At 37.6% G+C, this 21,073-nt stretch overlaps 1 protein-coding gene across 1 annotated transcript; it reads left to right on the forward strand.

Moving 5' to 3' along the window:
• The first annotated feature begins 4,964 nt into the window (after window positions 1–4,964).
• On the forward strand, window positions 4,965–21,073 carry LOC139729335 (protein disulfide-isomerase-like). Its single transcript, XM_071640263.1, has 11 exons — window positions 4,965–5,184; window positions 9,989–10,186; window positions 12,115–12,272; window positions 14,016–14,129; window positions 14,711–14,815; window positions 15,429–15,554; window positions 16,319–16,519; window positions 16,991–17,111; window positions 18,025–18,203; window positions 19,380–19,451; window positions 20,574–21,073. Exons 1-11 carry the CDS (start codon window positions 5,040–5,042, stop codon window positions 20,661–20,663), a joined length of 1,509 nt encoding a protein of 502 aa, XP_071496364.1. The 5' UTR covers window positions 4,965–5,039; the 3' UTR covers window positions 20,664–21,073.

The following is a 21,073-nucleotide window of genomic DNA, read 5'->3' on the forward strand; positions in this document are numbered from 1 at the left end:
TTTCTATTTCTATCCAGCCGCACAGAGTGATACCCCTCGATACTCATTTCTGAATCAGACACAGACAAATCTAACCGAGTTCCACTCGGTGCTATACATGTGTATGTCTTCACCGAGTAACATATGGCGCGCCTCATATAAATTCCTTAACAATGAGCATACATTTAAATGAGCGATATTAACACCAGTGCTTGATTTAAGTTTTCAAATTTTCCTTTCCCTGTTGACAATCGTATTTAGTATCTTTATGCTTTGTTGATGTGGAGAAATCAGTATCATACTCCATTTTGGGTTGGGGGAGTTCGGTAAGAAGACATGCGTCACAGATCCAATTTACATTGGACAGGAAAGTGTTCGATGTTCGCGAACACTTCTTATTCCAATTAGATACACATGATAATGCATTGTGATCTTTTTCCACTTCTTTCCGACAGAATAGACAAGGATAGTGAACATCAAGTGTGATAACCAGATGACAAACAATATGTGACGTCATGTCTTACAGTTTTTCGATGTCGTGTGCTCGTTCACAATCCGAATCCTCCTGCCATCCTGGTTCAGTGCGAAGATAGCTCCATCCTGCGTCCAGTATATCTTTGCCTTCTTGCTTTCGACGACTTTCGAGTACAGCGCTGCGTTTTTCGTCGTCAGGTCCTCTTTGATGAAGAGTTTTGGTCCGCTCAGGTCTTTCAGTTCTCCCTCTCTGTGTCACTCAGTCACTTTCTGATTTGAATTGACTTGAGAAATATTCATTCCTAAACTGACAATGCTGCAAAATTTCCGAAATACATGTATATCCTCAACTGAGTTTATATGATGCAATGCAATCAGTCCCCCGGCATATTAATTTCAGCGTTATCCATACGAAGCAAGTCTCCGAACTTAAAAGTGTAATCTTGACCTCTATAAAACCCTTGAAGTTGTCATTGTGACAAATTCAGCACATCTCTGACCTTTCGCAATTATCTCATTCAGGAACACTATCTCCAAGATTATTGGATCATTGTTCTAAAATCCAATGCCTATTGCAAATGAAATGCATATTGCTAATGAAATGCATAAATGAATGAATCCCGCTCCTTTAGATATTCGTGGGAACATTTAATTTTGCAACTAATTCTTCAACGTTCTTAACAACGTTACAATCTCATCTTACAACAGAGTATCCTCATGCTATATACAGAGTAGGCCTATACTCATACAGTATTGAATGCTGCATGAGAATTTCCGTATTCTGAATAATAAGCTCAACCTCTTTCCCCAGTTCAATTTATGTAAATTTTCAAGTAAACATTTGTCAGTGATCATCATTAAACTATCAATTTCAAAATAAGATTAGTACAGTACTAGTATATAGAAACTCTGTCCCAGTTTTAGACCTTTAGAGGGTCACGATATACAGACCTTATGGAGAACCAGTGGCGTATCTTATAGGGGGGGGGGCACGTGCCCCGGGCGCAACTCCTTGGGGGCGCAAAAAACGAAAAAAAAAAAGCGAAGAAAAGAAGAAAAGAAAAAAAAAACGAAGAAGAAGAAGAAGAAGAAGAAAAAAAAAGTCGCCCGGAAAGGGGAGGGAGAATGGTGGGGGGGGGGGGGGGGGGGTAGAAAACCAAATCAAACAAGATAAAAACAATTCATGATGACGCGGACAAAATGACAATGTTTATTGTGTTCACACAAGAATTCCATGTTCCGTAAGCTGAAATACAAAAATTTTCGGCGCGCTCGCTGCGCTCGCTCGCCAAATATATATAAAAAAGAAGGTAAGAACAAAACTTGGACGCCAACGGTTTCGAACATAGGGGGGGGGGGGGGAGGGGGGGCGCAACGGAAATATACAAATTTCGGCTTCAGTTTGTTGGTATAAATCGTTATCTATAAGGTCGTCACTAAATATCTTGATTAGAATTGTAAGATTCAATAAGCAAAAAATGACAAAAATTCCATGTTTTGTAAGCTGAAATACAAAAATTTTCGGCTCGCTCGCCAAAATTTATATGTATATGTATATATATATATATATATATATATACATAAAGAGAGATAAGAACAAAACGTGATGATGACGCAGAAATATACAAATTTCGGCTCTCTCGCGCGCACTAATTTAGAGCATTTTTCTAAAGTCCTCAGTTTGTTGGTATAAATCGTTATCTATAAGGCCGTCACTATATCTTGATTAGAATTGTAAGATTTAATAAGCAAAAAATGACAAGAATTCCATGTTTTGTAAGCTGAAATACAAAAATTTTCGGCTCGCTCGCTGCGCTCGCTCGCCAAAATTTATATATATATATATATATATATATATATATATATATATATAAAAGAGAGATGAGAACAAAACGTGATGATGACGCAGAAATATACAAATTTCGGCTCACTCGCGCGCACTAATTTAGAGTATTTTTTTTTCAAGTCCTCAGTTTGTTGGTATAAATCGTTATCTATAAGGCCGTCACTATATCTTGATTAGAATTGTAAGATTTGATAAGCAAAAAATGGCAAGAATTCCATGTTTTGTAAGCTAAAATACAAAAATTTTCGGCTCGCTCGCTGAGCTCGCTCGCCAAAATTTATCAAAATTCGCTACATTTAAATCACCCTAAAAAGTCCCCTTTTAAGTGCTTGAAAAAAGCATATCATGTAGACTTTGTTTAAAGTCCCTACCGGGATGGGGTTGGGGTTGAACACTTTTTCAGAAATTAGGGGCGCAATTTTCGCGCTTGCCCCGGGCGCCGTTTCCCTAGATACGCCACTGTATAGAACACACAAGCCGAGTCAACTAAAAATGAATCCTTTACTCAAAATAAATTCAGACTGATTTACCACCCCAAAAATGATACATCCGACTGAAAAGAAATATAAAGAATGATTCACATAACACTCTATCACGCTAATCCAATACATATTAAACAAAAACATGAATAAATCTTTTAAACACACACACACACACACACACATACTGAATCATAATGATAAATATAATATGGTCTTATTCAATGTTACCACTGCTCCACCAGAGGGCCTTGCCAATATTATTACCCCCAGGGACATGGTAGGTAAAAACAGTTTGTCCAAGGATGTAAACGCTGGACGGGAGTCGAACTCGGGTCCTCCGATTGAGAGTCTGGAGTCTTATTTCATATGGCGATTTATACGGGTATTCTGAGCGCACTCGTTCTATTTATACGAAAGGTAAGAGCACAACAACATATAAGGACAATGCAAAACAAAATAACAGTAAGGAAAAGAAGAAGAAAAAATACAAGTGATACAGTGATCCAATAATAACTGGCACTGCGCGTCTCCATTAAAAAGAAAAAATGATTAAAAGACGAGTTTGGGCAGAATTTTAAATGATTAAATGCCGAAAGATTGAGTTTATTTCAAAATGGTTGGGGCATTGAAAGAGAAAGCTCGGTCACCATTAACGGGTTCTGGAAGGAAGATGAACGGAGGGGTCTGGTAGAAGAGGAAGAACGAAGAGAGACTATAGGGTTGAAGATACGTGTGTGCAAGATTACGTGTGATTTTGTACGTCAGAAATAAGATCTTGAATGTAATGCGGGAGTGGGCGGGTAGCCAACGGAGTGAGTGGAGAACAAGTGATAAATGGTTATGTTATGTATTCCGAAAAGGTTCCTTAATCCGAAAATAAAATGAGGTTTGATATTCCGAAAGACATGTAACTCGTTTACAAATGCCGATGGGTAGGTTCATTAATCCAAAAAACGTAAAGACGGTGCGTTACACTGACAAACCTTCGGAGTTACGTACCTTGCTTTATTTTCGCGAGCAAACCTTCGGAATAAAAACGTCGAACTGTAAACCCACAATGTAGGGACGCCAATAAAATGAAGAAAGAACCAAAATGAGGTGATTTGCAAAATGAACAAAAGTCACAATCGACAACTATAAGACCATGAAATGGGAAATTCAGGGCGATAACGAATGAAAGGGACACACAATCATATACACATATTCACACATACACTTTCGTGAAAGCACAGATTTATGCTTTCCTGAAATCGTTCGGTATACATGAGATAAACATTTAAAACCTTGTTCCATTTCTCATGGAACTTTCTATACTATGGGAAATACTCTAGCATAAATCGATGATAGGCATCTTTAAAATGTTTGTTCTTTGCTAATAAAAGAAAGGCACTTACTCAGTCGTGGTTTTTTTTTCAATTATTGATATCTTTATATTCAGCGAGACTCTTTTCTTTTCTTTTGTACGTATTCTGTCCATACATGCAGTCAATAACTGCAAATTTTATGCATGCGTGCGTGTGTGTTTGTGTGTGTCGGGTGGGAGATGTGGTTCATATCTAGATAGCATATATGGGGTACGTTTCATAAGTCATCACTATTCACATCAAACTCTTTACATAAATCACAGAATGGCCAAGTCGCTCACATGTAGCTATGAGAGACTTTAAAAGATAAGTAAAATCCATTTCATTAAATCTCTCATAAGAGTGTCTTACATTATGTCTTATGAGCGAAAAGTCATACGGACAGAAGGGACCTACTTGTTACACACTTTGGCTTTATGACTAGAGACACAATGTGCAAAGAACTTGCGGCAGTCAGTTAATCTGACAATGAAACATTGCTGCCGCAATTATCGATCATTAGCATAATGGTCAATTTACACGAATTAAATGGGAGTCAAGTGTCCGTCCAGATGGGGACATCTTCCCCGCTATATGGGGTTAAATGGAAAAGGGGAAGACCCGCAACTATTTCCACCAATCACCGATCTCCACATGAAAGACCGAGATGACCTTTAATGGTTTCGACCAATCAGGTACACACACGGGTGTTTACTAGGCGTACGTGCTACCGCAATGGTTACAAGAGTCTGAACAAGTGCCCTCTACCGTACGCGACCGTACCGTGCTTCCCGAGGTCGCGATTGCCCAAGTATTTCCGTGTCAACCTTTCATCTTCCTTTCTGCCACGTACTGCACGTGAAGAACGACTCCTGTCCCTGTCTCTATCCAGAAACTGAATAGAATTCAACCAAAATGAAGCTCATCGTATTGTTTTTGGCAGCTTTAGCCAGTTTCACTCTGGGAGCTGAGGTGAAGAAGGAAAACGAAGTGTATGTTCTCACTCAGGACGTCTTCGATAGTTTCATTGGACCAGACGAAAATGTTCTCGTCGAGTTTTGTAAGTTTTCATCTCCTTTAACTGTTTAACTCAAGCTAGACTATCCAGATCAATGTTAGTACGTAAACAATACTAACATATTATGTAGACCTATGCATGCATTTTGATGCTGACCACCATACCTAGCACCAGGTACCTGTGAAACTGAAACTTTGAGAGGCCTAAGATTTACTACCACCACCAATTGTGAATGTGTATCTGTGTCTGTGACTTCTTATCTTGTGTGTTTTCCAGATGCTGAACTTGCACTAGAGTAGTTTCTATCAAAGAACCTGTGAGTGAGTATTGAGTAGGCCTAACCCTGCCTACGTTAGGCCTAATGTTGTTAGGTCTAACAGTTAGAGCTATGATTTACATCTGGGATTCAGTGGGAACACTGGACAGGCAGGGGTGTTTCAAGTAGGCATGCATGCTCAGCTCATATTATCATGGGCGTATGGTATGGATATCAGTTCGGGAAACCCACTCACAAGGGGGGCCCCTCCTTATAAGTAACCCGTCCCCCTTATAAGTAACCCCGTCCCCCTTATAAGTAACCCCCGGGGCACCCCTTATAAGGAGTCTCCACGCTTTTTTGCAATGCAACGCGAAAATGAAAGGACTGCGGCAATTCGCTTGATTATGTCCATAAAGCTTCACAAGTTTCCTAGTTACTCACGAAATTTGAGCAAAATCGGTTTGAGGCATCATATCTAAAATCATGGATTTAAATGCGATGTCAAACGACCCATGCGAATGCTGAAATGCGAGCGATTACTGGCGTGAGTGTCGCCAGGCGCGGCGGCGCGGCAAATGCTTGAGTGCAGACGTGGCGACTGAGGACATGTACTCACTCGCCACGTCTGCACTCAAGCATTGCCGCGCCGCCGCGCCTGGCGACACTCGCGCCAGTAATCGCTCGCATTTCAGCATTCGCATGGGTCGTTTGACATCGCATTTAAATCCATGATTTTAGATATGATGCCTCAAACCGATTTTGCTCAAATTTCGTGAGTAACTAGGAAACTTGTGAAGCTTTATGGACATAATCAAGCGAATTGCCGCAGTCCTTTCATTTTCGCGTTGCATTGCAAAAAAGCGTGGAGACTCCTTATAAGGGGTGCCCCGGGGGTTACTTATAAGGGGGACGGGGTTACTTATAAGGGGGACGGGTTACTTATAAGGAGGGGCCCCCCTTGTGAGTGGGTTTCCCGAACTGATATGGATGGCCTGTCTGTGAGTGACAGCTGTGATTATCTAACACAGTAACAGCAAATTAACACAGTTTAAGTTTACTACTTCCAAGTAACCTCTCGGCTTTAATCATGTTTGCCTCAAGTCAAGACTTGACAGTCTTGAGACGTCGAGTTATGACCATGCATGAATGGAGACCGAAATGTGGGGTCAGTTCTTTCCTGTAACCATTGTTGGCCATTGCACTAAGTTTAGTTGTGACATTGTTGTCTATTACTTTTCTATTTAATAGTAGGTCTACCTGTATACCAAAATTTGACCTCTTCATCCTGTGCCAAAATGTGACTTGTTATAAAGAAGGTGTTGCAATAACTTGCATTTTTGAGAGTAAAAGATTTGCTGAAATTTAAAGTTCGATATTAAAGGACAAGTTCACCTTCATATACATGTGGATTTAGATAATGCAGCAATAAGGAGAACACATCAATGGAAGTTTTAGGAAAATCTGACAATCTGTTCAAAAGTTATGAATTTTTAAAGTTTCTGTGCAGTCACTGCTGAATGAAAAGACTACTAAAAGGCCTACTGCAGTTGATGATGTCACATTCGTAGAACGATACAAGAAAAATATGAAGAGAATTCCACAAAATGTCATTTTTGAAAAAAAGTACACATTCCCTCAACTTGTCTGATGTAGGTTAAGGGTAAAATTATATCCTCCTTTTTGAAAGAGGCAAGTCATGTGCTCTTATTATGTGAGGAAAGTGAAAATATGCTGAATTTTCTTTATAATTTCTGGATATCGCTGTATACATATGATATCACAAGCTATATCAGTCTTCACATCCAGCTATCACAGAACTGAAACTTAAAAAAATCATAACTTTTGAACGGATTGTCTGATTTTACTGGAACTTTCACTAATGTATTCAACAATATTGCTGCATTCCCTCAATCTACATGTTTATGAAGGTGGACTTGTCTTTTAAACTCTTTCAGCCAGAATCAAGACAGAATAAGTGAATTCTTGGAATAGTCTTTGAGCTGAGATTGTCGAGGCAACATCAGTTTATGATCACTGGAAACAGAAGCATGATAGATTTAATCCAGATTGCATAAATTGACCACCCAGTGGATACATCACATTGAACTCGTCTGTTGAATGGTCCTTTGAATTATAAACTGGGCATCGTCATAGGTAATTCAGGTATTTCAGGTAATTTATGCAAAATTGATGGGTTTCTAATGTATAGCTGATGGTTGAATTTGTTAGTTGTGAAGACAGATTTAATTGCTGGTATTTGAGATACAGTTGAACCTCTATTATCCGGCCTCCCTTTATCCGGATCTCTCTATTATACGGACGCAATCTCGCCGTGATTTTTTTTTTTCTTAATAATTACGGGAGGAAAGGGGGATTCCCAACTCCTTGAGAACTCCTACACAAACACACATGAATTACATATTACTTCCAACATGATTAACATACATTACATCAAATTTCCTTCCATATTGCTTACCCTCAGACATTTTAACATCCCTAAACATCCCCAAATGTAACACTGAAAAGGTTGCAGTATACACATTACTACATGTGGTACTACAATGGGCTACATCAGTACATGTGTATATGTACATGTATAAAGCATTGAGTCTCCCGTATCCGGCCAAATCCCTTATCCGGATGAGCCCCGGTCCCGACTTGTCCGGATACGAGAGGTTCAACTGTACTAGTAAGAGGTCTCAATGCTCAATATGTTATTTTGATCCCAAACTCTAAATTACTTCAACATCACAAAGAAAGTGAAAAGGTAGAACCACTGAATCTATTTATTATACCAGTACATCTAGAGACTAGATCTTGTGTCATCCAAGAAAAGTAGGCCTGCTAGAGACAAAGCAGTGGAAAGGTGTTGTTTTTTCTAATTGAATAAGTTTTCATGGTCATTGATCCTTTTTTTTTTCCCCCAAACTGAAGCAAACTCTTCAACTTTTTATTTTTATGCCATATGTCCAGTGCAGTAGCTAGCATGCTCAGATGTTGTAATCTGTGGCCTTCATAGATCTAATCTCTAAATTTTCATTTCCTTTAAAGGGGTTTCTTTTAAAGTTAAATGTCTATTGCTCAAAGATTTGTGCTAGGATTTAGTTGACAAACCATAGAGGACCAATTTCGGAGTATTCTGCACAAAGGCAGTGACAGAGAGGTAATAAATCATTACAGATGTTTAGCCAAAGTGGGCAACAGATAACGATATATAACCTTATGAAGGACTGATCATGCTGCCTTTTTAACATTTTTTTTTCAAGTAATAATTTAGTATTGCTAGTATTTGTTTTGCTTCATTCATGATAGACCATTATCAATTCATAACAGGAAAAAGGAGTTTGAATGATAAAAGCTTGTTTTCATCAGTCATTTCTAACCACTAGGCTGTATAAACTACATGTGCAGCTGGAGCTTGCAGTGATTATTGATTCCACACTTGCTCCCATATGGTCATCTTCCCAACAAACCAACCCCATGTGAGATTGCACTGCAAGTACAAAAAGACCTCTACATATTACTTCCTAAAGCTACCAACATTCAGCTCATATTTCATCCCTCCAGTAAATCAATAGTCTGAGGGTTATAAATACAAAGTTAGATATTATTGCATCTGGAGAAACTGAGACTTGTAAATCATGGAGCCTATATCAAACAAATTGCAGCTGTTGGCTTGAGGCAGCTTAATAAGATAAGGAGATATACGTGTATAAAGTGTGTGAACAGGAATACCCCACTTTGAAGCCTATAATTGCCTTGTAGTCTCCCTACCATATTATATTAGTAGTACCAGGTAAGCATTTCAGTATTATTTCTTGCCAAACACAGTTGTTATTATTATTTTTTTTTTTGATGGACAACCACAAAGCCAGAGCCATGTAAAAAATGGTGTCTAAAGAATTAATAAAATGAGAAAAGATCAGTCGAGACAATCCTGCATTATAGGAGGGCTGTGTAAAAAGAACATAGGAGATCTTTTTAAGTATCCACTATGTATTCATGAGTTGTGATATTGCCATCATTCATGGACAAAATTTTTTTTATTACGTATGAGATGCTACATTGTAAATGAAGACTCGCAGAAAATCAGTACCTTGCATTTTATCACTTATCAGAAAGCGCTGTTTGTCCAGTTCTAGAGAGATGAAACTGAAGTACTAACATATATTTTGAATGAACTGGCTTACTTTCGTGATATTATAGATACAAAAATATGATAAGGCTTTTAAAGAAAATAAAATGTTGTATTTCATTATCATTTAAGCAGTTAGTGAACCTAGTAATTATACCTACTGAGACCCCTGTCAATATTAGCGTGAAAAAAAGATAGAAAAGAAAAAGAAAGTTAAGATGTAAAACAATAAATGATATGTAGTCTAATATTTTGTTTGATTCTTTCCTGAGGTCGCATGCCTGGTTTGATTAAGTGGTGATGCTTCACATCAACCTGAAAATAGATTTGTGCATTTTCTCTGCATGAGATGAACAGTATGTACCTGAGGTGTAAACTTCACCAATAGGAGTAGAAAAATGAGAACTTTTTGTGCGAGTCCCATTTATATTTCTTTTTGTTACCCTGTACAGATGCACCATGGTGTGGACATTGCAAAGCTCTAGCTCCAGAGTATGCTGCCGCTGCAGACATACTGAAAGAAGAAGGATCTGACATCAAATTGGCAATGGTTGATGCGACCGCAGAGACTGAACTTGCTGAGAAATATGGAGTACGAGGATACCCAACAATCAAATTCTTCAAGAAAGGAAATCCAGTTGAATACTCAGGTAAGGCAGTGGTTTTTGGAGTTGCGCAAAACTTGTCAAATTATATTTTTCCCCTTATTCTTTTTGGTTCGTCAGTTTATTGTGTCCATTCAACAAATAGTAATAGCAGTATTCTCACCCCAACCATTAAGTTTGTATTTGAGAGCATGAAATTGTACACTTATAAACTGTATACAATGCCAATGCCATACAGTGTAAGCTGGTAAGATTTGGTAACTCATGCAGATATAAAGATATATAGTAAAATCAATTGTGCGTCATACTTCAGATAATCATCATCAAACAAAAAAGAGGAGGTGATATTTTTTTTTCTAGTAACTTCTCATACATCTATAACATACAAGAAGTTGTACATGTTTTTTAGAAAACCTTGGTAATCACAAAGCAGAATTGTATTCATGTTTATGAATGATAATGCTGGAAGTGTGGTTTCAGAAATATCTCTATTGTAAAGATTTGTTGTTCACAAGTTTGGAAAAAAAAAAATCCTACCAGATGGGACGTAGTTCCTGTGATTCAGCTTGCACAAGGTCTATAGGTTTCTTTTGTTTGTTAGATCCTTGGAGCTGCTCACATGCGAAGATAATCACCCTTTTTTTTGGGACTACCAGTTCAGAACAGATTACATATCAAGATTAGGAAGGAAATGGTCAAAAGACCATGTGATGAATTAAAAGCAGATGCCTACCCACCCATTACACAGTGTCAGTGCTGTGCACAGTATTATAATAATGATGATAATATGTTGTTGTTGTTGTGGTTTTTTTTTAGGGGGGGGGGGGAGGTGGTGGGGGGTATTGCCATTAATTGTGTATTTACTTAAGTTGAAGTGGTCATATTGCTTCTCCTGTTACTGTATTCAATTGGACCTACATTTTTGTAAAGCTGTTGTCTCTGTGTATCTTATTATCTTTTTTTTTGACATCCTTGTCTTTATCTTTTCGGGACTTCAACTTTTTTTAAATGGCCTGTGTGCAACTGATTAGTGTCACTTCAAACATTGACATCAATTACCTGATAGCTCTCTAAGATCTTTCCAAGAATTTTGATAGCTAATTACAACTATAAATGGACACATGCGTGCACACACACACACACACACACACGCTTTAACAATAACACAATTATAACAATAATCATAAAAATTATGAACAACACTACTGTAAACGTGGAAATTTTCGCGGTACATTAATTTTCGCGGATTTCGCGCTACGTTCGGCTAGCGCGAATTCAAAAACGCGCGAATATATCTTCACAATTTTCTATGCACATTTTGAACGGGATGAATTGTGTGCGCTTCATCGATGATACTGCTACGTAGTACAATGTACAGGCATGTTTACGCTACTGTGCGAAGAGACGATACTGTATTACTAGTATCGCACGCACCGCACGCACCGATGCTACATTCCCCCGTGACTACGGTACTACAGTCACAGCTGTACTACGTATTTGAGTGCTTGTACTCGCAGTCGAGCAGCTCGCTACGTCGCTTGTCGTACGCTGGCATAGCAAGCTATGTAGCAGAGGCTTTGGATGAAAGCAGTAAATGTGTACTATAGCAAAGTAACCTGCTGCGGAGCGCGAATTTAAGAACCCGCGAATACGTTTTCGAGCCGCTCAGCGCGAAAAATTAATCGCGTGAAAATATTGACGTTTACAGTATTTTACAGTTGAAGATGCCCAGGACCAATGATAACGACATATTAACAGAGAATAGAGTATTGCTTTTTTTACAAAGTAGGAAAGAGGTTTTTTGTGTGCATACTTGGTGACATGTTTTTTTTATTTTATTTTTTTTATGCACATAAGGAGTTGGGCATAGCTCAAGTGAGCACTAGACCAGTGACACACTTGTTTCTGACATTGGGAATAATTCTGTGCTGCATGTTTTTTCTGAATGCCTTGTTTTCCCATTGTGTCAATAGGAGGAAGGACAAAGGCAGAGATTGTGGCATGGCTAAAGAAGAAGACTGGTCCTCCAGCCAAGACTTTGGAGAATGCCCAGGCTGTAGAAGACTTTAAGGAGTCTGCTGATGTTGTCGTCGTTGGATTCTTCAAGGATGTGGAGAGTGATGCAGCGAAGGTAAATTATTATTATTATTATTATTATTTTGTTTAACCCTAAAATGACCGGGGAAATGATTCAACCCTCCCCCGGCCATAGTACAGCCCCAAAAGCCTGGCCTAGTTGAGGAGGATTAACACCTAAAATGTACATTGAAAGCATATTTTGGGTCATATAGGCATTAGTAAGGTAGAAGGAAAGCTTCAGAAGGATTGTTTTATGAGACAGTCCTTGGCTATTATTCACAAACAATATGGCGACCTTAAAGGACAAGTTCACCTTCATAAACATAAGGATTGAGAGAATGTAGCAATATTAGTAGAACACATCATTGAAAGTTTGAGGAAAATCAGACAATCCGTTCAAAAGTTATTAATTTTTGAAGTTTTTGTGCAGTACCCGCTGGATGAGAAGACTACTGCAGTGTATGAATAACTTAGATGTCACATGCGTACAACAATATAAGGAAAATATAAAGAGAATTTCACAAAATTCCATCTTTTGAAAAAAGTACACATTCCCCTGACTCGTTACCGATAAATGTTATGGGTAATATTATTCCCCCTGCCTTTAGAAAGAGGCAAGTCAATTGCTCTTTTATTATGCGAAAAAAGTGAAAATATGTTGAATTTTCTTTTATATTTTCTTTATACTGTTGTACGCATATGACTCACAAGCTGTAGTAGTCTCCTCATCCAGCGGTTCCAACACAAAAATTTAAAAAATTCATATCTTTTGCATCGATTGTCCAATTTTCCTCAAACTTTCACTGATGTGTTCTACTAATATTGTTGCATTTTCTCAATCCTTATGTTTATGAAGGTGAACTTGTCCTTTAAAAGCTGAACCGCAATCACCAATTCAAACTGCTTGAGCGATTGAGTCTAACTTCAGTGTGTGTCACTGAGCTATACATACAATGTACGTGTAGTACTAGAGTGAGTGTATGCATTGTCAACATTCTGGACCAGTTGGGTAGGCATTTTCTGCCATAATGGTGGGATGTGCACTGAATGCAGTGTTATTTTATTTGACTGGAAGTGACATCCGGGTACAGATAGTTCCCATTATAACAAAGTTCTTCGGACTGGTAGGTTTCTATTGTATTACTGAAAACAGCTGAACAAATGAAGTGAATGTACATAAAGACAGATGATAATTATATGGTCTCTAAGTTTTGCTATGTTGTAACAAAATTTAGTTCAAATTGTGCACTGTATGAGCAAAAGAACTGCAAAGATTTATTAGTTATGTGCTATTATGTATTCAGGTGCAAGTGGTGAGTGTATTAGCAAAAGGACTAGAAACCCTGTTAAGGAATAAGAATACAGAAGACACCACTCCACAAAAAAATGCACAAACTACATCAGTGAGGAATGGATCTAGACTACCACCAAGACACCAATCTGCACACTTATCAAACATCCACATATAACAACTTAAGATCACGACTTTATTATCAGTTAAAAACTTTCTACATTACAACTTATCAAGCCATTCCTCACATATTTTGTTTCTCTTATTAGGAACTGCTTTGAGAGAAAGACATCAACAGGGCTTTTTAGTTCTATTTCTGCACCAATAGTGACAATGCTAATGTCCTAGTTCTGCAGAGTGTACACATGCTACACACAGCTCATTGGTTCTTGTTGGATGCCTGCCAATCTGTGCGTTATGTTTGAATTATCACTATCAAATCACAGCTAAATGTACAGCTGATACAGAAAATGGATATTACATATCTTCTTTTCTGTTTTCCAGCTCTTCATTGAGGTTGCTGATTCCATGGACTCGATTCCTTTTGGCATCACATCAGATGATGCTAGTCTGGAGAAGTTTGAAGCTGCTGATGGCAGTGTGATTCTCTTCAAAAAGGTTAGTCTAATGTATTTTGCAGACCCTACAAAGCTTGTCCTAACCAATTGCAAGTCTGTGCTGATGTTAATCACAGTTTTTATTTCCTGATCTTTTATCTGTGATTACAGAGTGCTCAGCCTTACATAGAAGGTCTTTCATGATCTAGTAGCCATACTATAGTTATTCTAGGCATTGGTTTATAATTATATTTCTTAGATTTGCACATTCAAAGTGATGCAGGGATGATTGCCTCAACTATGATTTGCTAGTTGTAGATGAGATATGCTGACTTCTGAGGGATCAGTCTTGACCACAGACTGCAATTTACTTGGCATTTCATTTACAACCTTATAAATGTTAGCAACTGAAAAACATGTCATGTGAAGAGATTGAGAGAACGATCTCTTCATTTTTAAGTCGCTTCTTTATTTATTGTCATTGTATGTAACTGGGCGATATATAGTAAAATCATTTTCAACATTGCGCTTCCAGTCATGTTTTTCATAATCTTTCATGCATTTTTTGATAGAATAGCTTCCAAACTTTGTGGAAGTGAGTATATGGTGGTAATTAACAATTCTTACCTTGTCTCTTTCCAGTTCGATGAAGGAAAGAACGTGTTTGAAGGAGAGCTGACAGCTGCCAGTCTGACAAGCTTCATTGGAAGAAACAGCCTCCCATTGGTGGTGGAGTTTGGGGATGAGGTATAAAGCTGGAATATTGGTTGCCTGTAAGCGTCACTTTCATGTCACATTAGAGAAATGTGATGGTGACTCTTAGAGTGTTGTATTCAGTCCAAAGACAAGGACAACTGATACTGATATTTTCTTCATTATTGATATTGATATTCATATTTTCTTATTTGAAAATTTATCTTCAGAATAGAGGAAGAATTAATGAGTGTTTGGAATGGATTCAGGTTGAATTGACTTAAAGATGTTTAAAAGAAGAAGAAGAATGAAATGCAAATCAGCATGGTGTGCATAGTAAAATTTTATTAATGTGAAACATGACAAGTGAAAAGCTCAAAGCTGTCCAATCTTGTTTGGGAATTCTGTGCTGATCTACTTGTAGTTGGTAAATATTTTTTTTAAAACTTGCAAGTTACACTCGATAGCAGTGCTAAATTCATAAAGTCATGAAGCATCCTATAAATCAATTATATTTCAAGTGCACAATGACAGTAAAATTGCTGGAATATATATACTGTACTATTCAGGTACGTGAAATGATATTTGTGCATTTTCTTTTGTTCCTCTCAAAAATTATTAAATTGGTTCTGTGTTATGTAATTTGTTATTCAATCTGTCTTTTCAGATGGCACCCAAAATATTTGGAGGAGAGATCAAGGTCCACAACTTGCTGTTTGTGAAGAAGGCTGCTGACAACTACCAGACTATCTATGATCAGTTTCTGGCCGCTGCTGCCACATTCAAAGGAGAGGTAATTATGAGATCACATTTGCCAACATTCCCAATGACTAATATTGAATAGAAACTATTTCACTTCTTCCAGAAAGAAACTGTCAGAAGTCTTGTGTCCCTATTTCTTGGATTACTTGTCTGGAGAGAAGTGCGAGAGATGGAGTACAGAAAATTCATATTGCAATTTTTTGAGCACTAGATTATATTGGTGTTGATAAATGTAAGAACTTGACATAGTAATTCTCGTAACAGGACAGTGATGAGCACAAAATACATGCAAAATAATTTGATGATAGCAAGACCGAGCCAGTATTAAAGGGACTGTACAGTACTGGTTGAGGTGGGGATTCATGTTTTGAACATTTGTAAGTGAGACAATGAGAAACCTATTATGAATATGAAAGAGCATTTAATTTTAAGTAGGATTCAATGTTAATTTTAAGAAAATTGGTTTTCAAATGGCTGAGATAGCAGAAAAAAGTGTTAATGATAAAAGGCGACAGGCCACGCCTTTTATTAGGATCTCTTTGTTTCACCTTGTTTTAGGATATCTCAGCCATTTCAAAACCGATTTTCATCTAATAAACATTTGATATCCCTTAGAATTGCATGCTCTTTGACATCTCATGGAGTGGTTTCTGAATATCTCGCAAAATGTTAAAAGCTAAATTCTCACCTCAACCAGAACTGTACCCACCCTTTAATGTATGACATGTTTGTAAATGTGCTGTTCTTTGTGTAAGAGGAGTGTTCAGTGACAGTGCACCTGTTTTCTCGTTTCAGGTTCTCTTTGTTCTCATTGATGCTGGAGTTGATGCCAATGCTAGAATCCTGGAATATTTCCTCCTGGGAGAGGAGGACCTCCCTGCAGTACGTCTCATCACTCTGGATGGAGACATGAAGAAATACAAACCTACCACCACAGAGCTGACCACAGAAACATTGACTCAGTTTGTCAAAGACTTCCAGGCTGGTACTCTTAAGGTACATCCCCCTTTTTGTAATGCTATTGGGTATAGACTTAATAGCTGAATATGAATGATACTTGTTCTTGTACTGACAACTTGCTCAACAGTGTTTTAACATTTGTTTTGATCATTGTCATGTTGGAAATTTGCCAGAAGACTGTATGATAATGATACTGATAATGTCAGGTATGATATTCTTTAGATTTAAATCTGATGTCAGATTTTTTTTTTCTAGTCTACACACATTTTGCTTTTTCCATGCATCAAAATCACCTGAAAATTTTGATTTACAATTTTTTCAACACACCTCAATATCATCTCTGTATTAGCAATAATATCTTATTGTCATTAAAAAAGGCCTTTAACTTTTTCTATGAAGATAATAAAAGATTTGCAATTTAATGACATATACATGAGCCTCACCTGATAATCTTATAGCATGGAAATGGAAAGTTAATCTACTTTACTTGGTTCTCTTCTTTCACAGCCTCACCTGAACTCTCAAGAGATCCCTGAGGACTGGGATGCTAACCCTGTCAAGGTTCTTGTTGGTCAAAACTTTGCTGATGTAGCTCTTGATGCTTCCAAGGATGTCCTTGTTGAATTTTGTAAGTATTGTAAAAAGTTTGAGGTCATATCTATGCCCTCATGAGAAAGTGATAATTCCAGCTTTTCTTTCCATCCATTTGCGTTCTTACAAGAGAATATATTATTACATTTAAGTATTAAACACAAATTTGATTATAGAGCAGCATGGGCCATAATCTGTACAAGTGTTAAAGTCCTAAAATGTAAGTATAGAAAAATGACTGCTAGATTGCTGTAGTCTGTAACCTGGTCAGAAGCAAGGTGTGTGAGATACAGCTAATCTTGCTAAGTTAACATGATGTACTTCTGTAAGTTGAAAATGGTATACGAGGAGCAACTGTTGGCCAAGAGAGACTTAATGGTTTGTTTAAGTCAAGTTGGTGTTTATTTCTAGATGTTGGGAAAAGGTGTTGTTGTAGCTGATCATATGTGTTGCCTGTCAGTCACTACAATACTTCTAGAAGTTACAAAATAACTTGCTTTGCAGGTTGTTCCATAGTTCTCTGTCCTAGAGTGAGTAGTTATGAACTGCAAAGTTCATTAGAGTCTTGAGAGTTCACAACAGTAGCACTCTAATGGTATATCATCCTAAATGTGTTCTACAACACATAGTGACTAAAAAGACTGCTAAACACTTAACATGTGTATAGGTCAACATTTCAAATAAATCAAGAGATTAACTCCAGTAATTTTATGTCATCTTATGGGTAGATTACTATTCAAAACTTTTATGGAAGATTGAATATTGGCAATTCTCAGAACTTAATGGAAAAATGCTCATGCCCTTGCAGAAAAGTTGGTAAGAAGAGTACTGGTAATGAATTTGTTCAAGGCTAATCTGATATATTGTTGGGCATGTACCGTATGAGACAATAGTCATCTTATTCTTATTCCCCCCCCCCCTTCTCCGTCTGATGGTTGTTACAATTGTAGATGCACCTTGGTGTGGACACTGTAAGCAGCTAGCTCCAATCTATGAAGAACTTGGTGAACACTTCAAAGACAATGCTGATATTGTCATTGCCAAGATGGATTCAACTGCAAATGAAGTGCAAGAGGTCTCAATTCGAAGTTTTCCCACCATCAAACTATTTAAAAAGGGAGACAATGAGGTAAGAATGCTATTTATAGATCTTAGGAACTTGAGTGAAGCAGTGGAGAAATAAAACACCAATGAATCTGTGCTGTTAAAGGACAAGTTCACCTTCAAAAATATAAGGATTGAGAAAATGCAGCAATATTAGTGGAACACATCAGTGAAAGTTTGAGGAAAATTGGACAGTCGATGCAAGAGTTATGAATTTTTAAAATGTTTGTGTTGGAACCGCTGGATGAGGAGACTACTACAGCTTGTGATGTCATATGGGTACAACAGTATACAGAACATGTAAAGAAAATTCAACATATTTTCACTTTTTTTTTGCATAATGAAAGAGCACTTGGCTTGCCTCTTTATCAAGGTAGGGGGAATAATATTACCCACAACATATGTCAGTAACGAGTCAAGGGAATGTGTACTTTTTTGAAAGATGAAATTTTATGAAATTCTCTTTATACTTTCCTTATATTGTTGTACGCATGTGACATCATACACTGCAGTAGTCTTCTCATCCAGCGTTGACTGCACAAAAACTTCAAAAAATTCTTAACTTTTGAACGGATTGTCCGATTTTCTTCAAACTTTCAATGTGTTCTACTAATATTGCTACATTCTCTCAATCCTTATGTTTATGAAGGTGAACGTGTCCTTTAAAAGTTGATTAAATGCCTGTAGTACTGTAATCAGTGTAATACAGGTACAATTTGAACCTGCTCGTTACCCACATATGTTGTATTCATTGTGTAGTTACATCACCAGAATTTGTGATAAAGAAGATAGAGCTGAAAAGAATATATATTTGTTTGTGAAAAGTGCCATGTTCATAACATGCCCCAGCAGTGATTGTACAAAGGCCAGATTCTAGAGTGATCAGCCTACCTCTATTAGTTATCATCTTGTGCATGAATGGAAAGGATTGTGAAGAAGTCCACAGGAGTGGACGAAAGCTAGACAGCAAGTCAGTAAAGGTTGGTAGAAGCCTAAATCTCCTATTGTGGAAAGGACTTTGTGTGGAGCACCTGTGTACCCTTCTAGATAGTGATCAAGTGATGCATAAAATCTGACTCGTATTCTCTGCAATCATCTGTGGTCATTTGTGCACAAGGCAAACTGACAAACTGACTTATTGCATATATGTAGGAAAGTATCTGTGTTTTATTTACATGATGTAATTCTCTTTCTTGCTCAGATTGTGGATTATGCAGGGGACCGCAAATTGGAAGCCATGATTTCATTTCTAGAGTCGGGAGGAAAAGATATGGTAAGCAACACACCCATGTTGTTAGACACAACCCATACTGTTAGACACACACCCATGTTGTTAGACAGAACCCATATTGTTAGACACACACCCATGTTGTTAGACACACATCTATGTTGTTAGACACAACCCATACTGTTAGACACACACCTATGTTGTTAGACACAACCCATACTGTTAGACACACACCCATGTTGTTAGACACAACCCGTACTGTTAGACACAACCCATACTGTTAAACACATATCTATGCTATAAGTCGCACACCCATGCTGTATGGCACACATTTGTGCTATCAGCCACACACTCGTGCTATAAGTCACACATCTATGTTATAAGACACACACCCATGCTACTGTTATCAGTCACACAGCCATGAATGTAGCCACATACCCATGCTGTTCTTTGTACATGTATTATAAGATTTCATTTTTTCAGTTCTTACAAGCACCATTACTGTATAAAAGGAAAAAAAAATCAATGTAGAATGTGAATGACTGGAGAAATGAAGAAAGTGCAGTATATGAATTGACAGGCAAAAGTCAGAATAAAAAAAAACCCTCATTTTTTTAAAGACTGGCAGAGATAATTGTTTCTGAACGATTTGTTATTGCCCTTTAATACACATATTATGTCATATATCAGGGCTCCACACTAACTTCTATTTTTGGTGGCTCAAAGGCAAACATCCGACCTTTTTTGGTGGCCTGATCAGGCCACAAAATTCTTTATTTCTGAAATTTTGGTGGCCCGACTTGCGTTTTTGGTGGCCATGGGCCACCGGGCCACCGTTAGTGTTGAGCCCTGCATATATGCATGCCCCCTTTCAGGTTGCAAAAAGAGACAATTTCTTGGATATTTCCAAATATGCCTTAAATGTGCACATTACAGAATAAACTAAATCACAATGAATTTTGTCACACCAACATTGCATCTTTATGCATGCATATCATTCCATACACATGCCAGTTTTCATGCATTCAGAGCCAACTTTTCACATTTGCAGCATTATGAAATTGTCAGTTTGAAATCTATATCTTGGTATCATGTTTAATCAACATATTTGTGTGATATTACCATTGGATGGATGTTTGATGAGCTTCATTCTTTCATTATTCCCAGGGTGATGCTGAGGAATTGGATGATGAGGATGATGATGAAGTCCTTGAGGAGGATGAGGGAGGTGATGGCCAATCCAGGGATGAACTTTAAATTACATCATTAAACCAACAACATTTTGTTAGTTAACATCAAATCCTGGGATAAAGTCCATCCCAAGTCTTGCATGAAAACCTTGATTGGACATATTTTCTGAAGGTTATCATGTAATTTCTGAAGGTGATATGTAATCACGGGTGAATGTTCTGATACACATTGGGGCATTCTTTGCATAGTACATGAAGTGTTTAGAACCTGTGGATCAAAGACAGTGATTATTGAACATACCATTGGAAATTTTAAATCTAGAGAATGCTGCCAAACTTGGTTTTGTGATCTTTATGTGCAACACTTTTCTTTGTGTAGTCTGTAGTTGAGAGCTTCCATTGAGATGCAAACATGTTGTATCTTCATATGAGTCTAGTAGAGATTTTATAAATTTCAGTGGTCACATGGTATTGGGT

This window comes from Diadema antillarum, unplaced genomic scaffold (genome assembly GCF_040938485.1).
Source record: "Diadema antillarum isolate AM-2024a unplaced genomic scaffold, OU_Dant_1.0 seq00000234_RagTag, whole genome shotgun sequence".
Lineage (NCBI taxonomy): Eukaryota > Metazoa > Echinodermata > Echinoidea > Diadematoida > Diadematidae > Diadema > Diadema antillarum.

Bases quoted from the DNA above. Each gene is read 5' to 3' on its own strand.
- LOC139729335 (XM_071640263.1), top strand. From the start codon at position 5,040: ATGAAGCTCATCGTATTGTTTTTGGCAGCTTTAGCCAGTTTCACTCTG. The intron at 5,185-9,988 runs GTAAGTTTTCAT...TACCCTGTACAG, and splicing joins AAATGTTCTCGTCGAGTTTT to ATGCACCATGGTGTGGACAT. The intron at 17,112-18,024 runs GTAAGTATTGTA...TTACAATTGTAG, and splicing joins GGATGTCCTTGTTGAATTTT to ATGCACCTTGGTGTGGACAC.